Source organism: Mustela erminea, chromosome 3, assembly GCF_009829155.1.
Source record: "Mustela erminea isolate mMusErm1 chromosome 3, mMusErm1.Pri, whole genome shotgun sequence".
NCBI lineage: Eukaryota > Metazoa > Chordata > Mammalia > Carnivora > Mustelidae > Mustela > Mustela erminea.
The window spans coordinates 11,551,415-11,560,731 of NC_045616.1; the positions used below are offsets into that span (position 1 = coordinate 11,551,415).

Sequence of the window (9,317 nt, forward strand, 5' to 3'; positions counted from 1 at the left end):
TGTTTGTTTGTTCATTTTTTGTTTTGTTTTGTTTTTTTCTCTCGCCTTGACAGCTTTTGATGGGTTTTTGAGGTTTAGAGGAATGCAAACTGCAGCCCGACCTCCTTCTCAGAGAGAAGTCTCAGTCTGTTCCCCTCTGGGTGCTCCAGAGCACAGAAGTTTACCCTTGGCCACTGCCAGAGCATGTTCTGAGTAAAGGAACTCCTGCTTGTACCCCAAACCACGACATTGGCAGCTCTCTGGGCAGCTCTGGACTGCCAGAGATGTTCCAAGCAGTGATTGCATACTGAGATTTTCCAGCTGGCCTGGACCGGAGGGCCTGGTCGTTCTGGGTCTGAGAGCACCGGGCTGGGGCCTGCGGCACCTCTCTCAGGTGAAGGTGTGGGGTACGCATGTCTCAGGCTCTGGTAGCAAGGCTTGGAACTCACGCGGAGAGTGCAAAAAGGTTGTGCTTCTGCCAGCTGGTGAGGCTCCCAGCTCTTCATGGGACCCCAGGCACTCTCAGATGTGCTGGCGGCTCAGGGACCAATATTTGGTTTCTCTGCTGCACTCTCTCTGGCTCAGCACCAGGTGTGGCTGTCCTGGGTCTGGGGACTTAAGCCCCTGTCCCTAACCACCCTGATTCCCACAATTTCCCCCTGCAGTCCTTTATTCTTTCTGAGTGCTTTCAACCAGACTCCAAGTTAATGCTCATCCCCAGATGCAGGGCACTCTGGTATTGGGGTATTACTTTCCAATAGGTCGCCTCTGGTGGCTCCCTCCCCCTTTTGTTATCTTCTGATATCAGTCCGACATTCCCACTCTGCTTTATCTGTCCACTGGTGTCTTCTGCCTCCATAGAGATCCAGACGTGTATAATTCTGATCTCAGTCTGATTTTGTGGGTGATCGGAGTTCTTTAGTAGGTAATCAGCTCACTTTAGGGTACAGGCTGAAGCGACGCCTCCTCCTACTTCCCCGCCATCTTCCCCATTTTATATTTGTGGTCCTTCCAAATTTTTTCTTGTGGTTGACTTCAAGTTTTTAATGTTGTGGTCTGGGAATGTGCATGGTATGATCTAGTTATTTTAGTACTTGTTGAGGCATGATTTGTCACCCAGTATGTTATCTATTCTAGAGACTGTTCCATATGCACTCATAAAGAATATATATTTTTTTCTGCTTTAGGTTGGAATGTTCTGAATATATATCTTCAGAATATATCTCAGTCCATCTGGTCCAGTGCCATTATTTCTTTATTGATTTTCCGCTTAGATGATCTGTCCATTGATTTATGTGGGTATTAAAATCCCCTACTATTTTGGTATTGTTATTACTGAGTTACATTATGTTTGTTATTGATTTATATATCTGAATTCTCCTAAGATGGGGGCATAAATATTTACAATTGTTAAATCTTCTTGATGAATAGGCCCCTAATTCTGATGCAATGCCCTTCTTCATCTCTTGCTACAGTGCTTGAATTAAAATCTAGTTTGTCTGATATACATATGTATATCTACCCCAATTTTATTTTAATATCAATGAGCATGACAGATCATTCTCCATCCCCTCACTTTCAAACTGTAAGTGAATTTAGGTCTAAAGTGTTGTATGCAGCCTATGGATAGATCTTTTTTTCCCATTCTAATACCCTATGTTTTTTTTTTTAATTGGGGCATTTTATCATACATTTATATTCATTTTTTCTATTTATATACTCATTTATATTCAGAGTGATTATTGAAAGATATGAATTTAGTACCATTTCATTACCTGTAGAGTTGGTGTTTCTGCTGATGCTCTCTGGTCCTTTCTGATCTTTGTTGCTGTGGGTCATTTTTTCTCCAAGAAGTCCCCCTTAAAATTTATCTCAGGGCTGGCTTGAACTCTTTTAGTTTGCTTTAGTAGTCATGAACTCTTTTAGTTTATGTTTATCTGGGAAATTCTTTATCTTACCTTCTATTCTAAATGACATCCTTACTCAATAGAGTGTTCTTGGCTTTGGCTGTGGATTTTTCCCTCTCATCATTCTGAAGAGAATTTTTTTTTAAGATTTTATTTATTTATTTGACAGAGAGAGATCACAGGTAGGCATAGAGGCAGGCAGAGAGAGAGAGAGGAGGAAGCAGGCTCCCTGCTGAGCAGAGAGCCCAACGTGGGACTCGATCCCAGGACCCTGAGATCATGACCCGAGCCGAAGGCAGTGGCTTAACCCACTGAGCCTCCCAGGTGCCCCCCACTCATCATTCTGAAAGTATCATGTCACCCCTTCTGACTTACCAATATTCTGTTGAGATATCTCTAGTCTTGTGTTTTTTTTTCCCCATGTACTTTAAGATACCCTTTATTTTAGTATTTTTAAGATTTTTTTTCTTTATCAGTATATTTTTCACATTTAATTACAAAATGTCTTGGTGCTACTTGCTTTTTTAATTTTGATTGAAGTTCTCTGTGACTCATGGATCTGGATTTTTTTTTTTTTCATTTTCCAAATGAGAGTCATTTTTAGATATTAATTATTTTTAAAATTATGCAGCTTTTCTCTTATTTTTCTGGGACATCTATGTTGTGTTTTTAGGTTTGGTGGAAATTTTTAATTTCCCAAGTCTATTTTCCTGTTTCATGGTTCTTTCTCTTTTGTTCAGCTTCTTTGCTTCTATAACTTTGTCTTCCAGGTCATTCATTCTTCTGCTTCTTCCAGCAGAAGAATTACATCACATGTGTTTCTGCCCTTGTTTCCTCTGCTGTTTATCTTTGAATCTTTTTAAAACATTTTTATCTTTATGATAATGGTAAGACTGATGGCTTCCATTCTTTCCATTGTTTTCTCAAGCCCAGTAAATACCCTTATCATTGTTGCTCTAAATTTTTCATCGGGCATGTTAACCAAATCTGTTTTTGCTTAGATCTCTGGCAGTGATCTTATCTTTTATCTGGGATAAATATTTTCTTCTCATTTTGTCTATTCTCTGCCTTCTTCTTGTGCCTGATAGAAAAGTCACTTATGTTTCTTGCTCATGAAATTAATCACTTTATGAAGAAGACGTCATGTCATGCCCAGGGCCCAGAACTTAAGAGAGTGCTACCATTGTGTTGTATGTGCTCTGTTGTTGTGTTCTGCTTGCACTATTTTCAAGTCAGTCATCCTCAAAGCTTCCCCTTACATGAAGTGGTCAGTGTTTTATCTCTGGCTTGAATGTGGCAAGTTTTGCTCAAGTTGTTCTTTAGTATGCTTGTAAAATGTGACTTGTCACCACCTTCACCACTACTGAGGCCATGGAAAAAGTAGGAGATACTTTGTGGGCAGAAGTTTTTGCTGGTATTTTGGATGAGTGTTCTGCTTCACAGGGACTGTGGCAAGATTGAGTGAGAAGGTGTGAGGTTTAGTGTAAGCAAGTTAAGCATCCAGGGTATCCACTTCACTGCTTACCACAGGTAGCTCTGTGTTTATGCTGAGGGTGTTGAGGGTTGGGAGTGGAAAATTGTGCTAACCAGCTTCCCTTTCCCCAGAAAGACACCACTGCTTATCAGAAAAGTATTTCAAGAAGAGTAAATAATCTCCCTCCTGTATGTCCCAGGTTTGTTTGTTTGTTTGTTTGTTCAGATTTCTTTTTCTGCAATGTCAGCCTCCAGGTTGTTTGCCTATATTCTTACCAGGAGCAGCACAGAGCCCTCTGGGCTTTATCCTAACCAAGCCTACTAAGTTTTAAAAATCCAGGTTTAGGATCATGGTGTGGGCAGAGGCCTGCTCTATTTTTTTGTGAAGGGGGACCACTGTGAAGGGAATGAGATGAGTTTCACGTAGAAATGTCAGAAATGAATGTTTTGGGACATGGTATCATTGGGTTAGGCAGCCAGTGTTGGAGCTGAGCTGATTTATGCAGGTTACTCTGTGTATATGATGAGAGATGATGGGGTGGGAATGGTGTCTGTTGGTTCTTATTTTGTCCCTTTAGATGTTTCTCCCTGAATCTTGCCTCTCAGTGACACGTTGTAAGAAGAGCAAATAAACTCTCCCCTGTATGCCTTAAATATTCTTTATATCACTGTTTCTACACTGTTTTCACAGGATTGTTTGCCTGCATTCCCTACCAGAGTAAGGCAACACCCTCAGGGCTCTATCCCAGAAAAGCCAGGGAACCCTTAAAACTCTAGTATTTAAGACCCACTAGTTGCTAGAAATGAAAATCAGTCCCTATTATTTCCCAGCCATTGGCTGGGAAATAATAAGAAATATTCTTTTTTTTAAGATTTTTAAAAAATTTATTTGACAGAGACCACAAGTAGGCAGAGAGGCAGGCAAAGAGTGGGGGAGGGCAGCAGGCTCTCTGCTGAGCAGAGAGCCCAGGACCCTGAAACAATGACCTGAGTCAAAAGCAGAGGCTTAACCCCCTGAGCCACCCAGGTGCCCAGGGAAATATTCTTGCATGTTTTCCTGTATGCTCTTCTCTCTTGCCTTCTTCTGCAACTATGGCTCCCTCCCCTCCACAGCAACTGTGATCTGCTTCTCCTCCAAACCCTGTCTCTGTACTCCTTACCTTTTTCAATGTTTTTTTTTCTTTTCTTCTCTACCTTAAGTTGTGGAGTTTGTTGTGTCATATTCAGGTTGATTTCTAGGGTATTAAGGATAACTTGATAATTATCTAGTTATGTTCAGGGAATGACACAAACCTAAGTCCTCCTACTTAGCCACCATCTTAGTTCATTGAAACCTCTCTGTCAAGGACATAAAGAGATAATTAGTTTCCTTACTTAGGTGATCAAATTTTTGTTTCAAACTTACTCAAGTTATATCTAATATTTCTCATTGTAGACACATCCTTTCTTTAGAAAGACATCTATGTTTCTATCATACCACGCTGCCTGGGTATTTGCCATCATTTTAATCTCTTTATTGTCAACTACTTGTTTCATGGCTTGGCATTATACATTAAAATATTGTGACCTATTCTTCAGTTTTCTCTTCTTTATATATGCAGTCCCTCAACTAGGGTTGATCTAATGTAATCTCTTTGTTGTTACACACAATATGCTTATCAAAGACTCCTAAAATCTATCTTAACACTGAACAATTCAAATGACATACAAACTGAAATATATAGCTTCTTATCTGTGAACTTTAGGGGCAGCAGGGTGGCTCAGTGGGTTAAGCCTCTGTCTTCTGCAGAGATGATCACCAGGCTCTCTGCTTGCAGAAAGCCTGCTTCCCACTCTCACTCTGCCTGCCTACTTGTGATCTCTCTCTTTCTCTATCTTTCAAATAAATAAATAAAATCTTACACAATACACATAAATAAACTCAAAATGGATAAAAGACCTCAACGTGAGACAGGAATCCATCAGAATCTAAGAGAAGAACATAGGCAGTAATCCCTTTGATATCAGCCACAGCAACTTCTTTCAAGATATGTCTCCAAAGGCAAAGGAAACAAAAGCAAAAATAAACTTTTGGGACCTCATCAAAAATCAAAAGCTTCTGCACAGCAAAGGAAACAGTTAAGAAAACAAAGAGGCCACACATGTAATGGGAGAAGATATTTGCAAATGACAGTACAGACAAAAGGTTGATATCCAGGATCTATCAAGAACTTTTCAAACTCAACACACACAAAACAGACAATCATATCAAAAAAAATGGCCAGAACATATGAACAGACACTTCTCCAATGAAGACATACAAATGGCCATCAGACACATGAAAAAATGTTCATCATCACTAGTCATCAGGGAGATTCAAATTAAAAGCACATTGAGATACCACCTTACACCAGTTAGAGTGGCCAAAATTAGCAAGACAGGAAACAACATGTGTTGGAGAGGATGTGGAGAAAGGGGAACCCTCTTCCACTGTTGGTGGGAATGCAAGTTGGTGCAGCCTCTTTGGAGAACAGTGTGGAGATTCCTCAAGAAATTAAAAATAGAACTTTCCTATGAGCCCTCCAATGCAATCCTGGGTATTTACCCCAAAGATACAGATGTAGTGAAAAGAAAACATTGTACCCCAATGTTTATAGCATCAATGGCCATGGTTGCCAAACTGTGGAAGGAACCAAGATGCCCTTCAATGGACAAATGGATAAGGAAGATGTGGTCCATATACACTATGGAGTATTATGCCTCTATCAGAAAGGATGAATACCCAACTTTTGTAGCAACATGGACTGGACTGGAAGAGATTATGCTGAGTGAAATCAGTCAAGCAGAGAGAGTCAATTATCATATGGTTTCACTTATTTGTGGAGCATAACAAATAGCAGGGAGGACATGGGGAGTTTGAGAGGAGAAGGGAGTTGGTGTAAATTGGAAGGGGAGGTGAATCATGAGAGACTATGGACTCTGAAAAACAATCTGAGGGGTTTGAAGTGGTGGGTGGGTGGGAGGTTGGGGTACCAGGTGGTGGGTATTATAGAGGGCATGGATTGCATGGAACACTGGGTGTGGTGAAAAAATAATGAATACTGTTATGCTGAAAATAAAAAAAAGAATAAGAAAATTTAAAAAATCTTAGAAAACAAATTTGAACTTGGTAAATTTTCTTAAACTGAACACTATGTGTGTAATCAGCATCTACACAAAGAAACTGGAAACCACTAACACCCCAGAACCTACCCATAAGCTCTTTCAGCCACTAATCTTCCAAGCATAGGGTAGTTTTGATGAATCTGTAGTTTATATAAATGTAATATTTTGTAACTTTCTTCTTCAGTTCAACATGTTTCTGAGATCTATCTATAGCATTGTAAGTAATGTTAGTAGAATGTCTATTCTTTTTTTTTAAGATTTTATTATTTATTTGACAGAGAGAGATCACGAGTAGGCATAGAGGCAGGCAGTGAGAGAGAGAGAGAGGAGGAAGCAGACTCCCTGCTGAGCAGAGAGCCCGATGCGGGACTCGATCCCAGGACCCTGGGATCATGACTTGAGCCGAAGGCAGCGGCTTAACCCACTGAGCCACCCAGGCACCCTAGAATGTCTATTCTTATTGTTTGACAATGTCACAATTGATTTATCATGTCACCACCAGTAAGCTTTGGGGTCGCTGCTCTCTCTCTCTCTCTCTCTCTCTCTCTCTCTTTATCTTGTCTGCTACTACATATCTTTTGGTGAAGATTATGCATATATATTTGTTAGATATTTACCTGAGTGTGTTTCTTCTGGAGCAAAGAGAACATATATGTTCAGCTTTAGTCACTGTTGCTACATACAGTGTTGTGGGGACATAAATTTTTTTTCTTGACTGCTACTTTTTTTCTTTTCATTTCCTTTCCCCCATTAGAATGTAAACTTTTAAACTGTAGGTGTTTTTCTTATCTTGCTCAAAGCTATGAATAATAAATGAATACATGGATGAATGATTGAGGAAGCTGTACCTGAAAGATACAGTGTTCAATCAATCACATTCCTTGAAATTTTGCAGCTTAACAGTAATTTAAAATATTACCCTACAGAAGTTCCTTACTTCCTTGATACACACTGTTTTCATTTGTAATTTAGTATCCTCTCAGCCCATATCCCTGTGTGTTTTTCTGACATTTGGTATACCTTTGAGTATATGATACCCTCACGTTGTCTTTTCTGGAAAATATTCTTTGTTCTCATCCATTAATTTTAACTTACCTGAAAAATAACTTTCACTTATGTGTTACAAACAGAAGGTAAATACTACATTGCTACTTAAAGTAAAACACAATTATTGCAGGGATCACAATGACTATTTAAGAAAACTATTCTGACTCTCCTGACAAACTGACAAATTGGAACATACAGGTAGCTACACAACTGTCTTCCTAAAGGGCTGGGTCCAGTATCAGTCCTCAAAATTGAGAAGATAATATTTTTTATTATTTTTAGATGGTACATATACTTATACAGCAGTATCATATATATCAAAAGTGTCACCTTCCCTCTTACACTCCTCAACATAGGTTATGCCATTTAAAATTGCATGCAATTTATGTTGTTTCCAAAATGTGAAACTGAAGAGCAAGAAATTTTATTTTCAATTCCTGAAAAAAACTGGACATTTATTTTGAATGCATGTGAACAGGATTAAAATAAAGGGAGGATAGAAGAAAGAAGACGGGATGAAAAAAATGAAGACCAAAGCATTCATTTTTATATTGATTCTTTCCCCTTTTTTCCTGCACAATTGAGCCTACTTTCCAGTTTAATCCTTCATTGAGAACATGGTCACAGTGTCCACAAAGGCTCCCATTTACTATTGACATGAGAAGAAGCCACTATCAAAACATTTCTCCTGACACTCTTTGTGTACACTTGAATCTGCCTAGTGCCCTCTTCAGAGCTCCAGTCACATCCTTGTTCCTCAGACTGTAGATGAGCGGATTTAACATTGGTGTAAGGATTGTGTAGAACACAGAAAAGACTTTGTCCTGGGCTGGCCTGTGGTAAGAGTGTGGAAGCATGTAGGTGTACATGGCAGCCCCATAGAACAAGGTCACCACTGTCATATGAGATGAGCAGGTGGCGACTGCCTTCTTCCTCCCCTCCACTGAACTCATGTGGTGGACTGGGGTTAAGATTCAGACATAAGAAGCAATCACTACAGAGAAAGGAATCAGCAGCATCAGAACACAGCACACATACATTACTGTCTCATAGAGGGCAGTGTCTGCACATGCCAAATGCAGGACTGCAGGTGCCTCACAAAAGAAATGGTTAATTTCACGGGAGTTGCAGAAAGGAAAGCTCATGGTGATGGGAGTTAGAAGGAAGCCATCCAAAGAGCCCCCAAACCAGGAACTTGCTATGATCATCCAACAGACACGGTAACTCATAAGTACAGGATAGCGAAGGGGTTTGCAGATGGCCACATAGCGGTCATAGGCCATGAGGCCCAACAGGAAAAACTCAGCTCCCACAAGGGTGAGGTAGAAGAAATGCTGAGCTGTGCACCCCATAAAGGAGATGGTTCTTTGACCAAGCAGGTAATCAACCAACATCTTCGGGACAATGGTGGAGATGTATATCAGGTCAATGAAGGACAGGTGACTAAGCAGGAGGTACATGGGAGTGTGAAGTCGTGAATCAGTGTGGATTAAGAATATCATGACCCCATTTGCTATCAGTGCAGTGAAAAAGATGATAGAGATAATAGCAAAAAGAAGGCCCGAAATGTCCTACCTGTTGAACAGTCCCATGAAGATGAAGTCTGCAGAGGAGGTGTTATACGCTTCCACTGATCCCATGACAGTGATGCTGTGACCTAGAATCTTTTGAATAAAATGACATTATTTTGAGAGAATTAACATAACAGCATATGAGCTGACTCTTAGACAACAAAATTCTGAAAGTTGGAGAACAACATTTAAAAAT

General features: G+C 40.0%; 1 protein-coding gene across 1 annotated transcript; it reads right to left on the reverse strand.

The window, feature by feature from the left end:
• Positions 1-5,872: 5,872 nt before the first annotated feature.
• LOC116585543 (olfactory receptor 2T1-like) lies at positions 5,873-9,052 on the reverse strand (the record flags this gene model as incomplete). Its single annotated transcript, XM_032334922.1, is given in 2 exon segments — positions 5,873-5,883; positions 8,269-9,052. Coding segments are annotated over 2 exon segments (795 nt in total), but the record flags the coding sequence as incomplete, so codon positions are not given.
• Between the last annotated feature and the right edge of the window lie 265 nt (positions 9,053-9,317).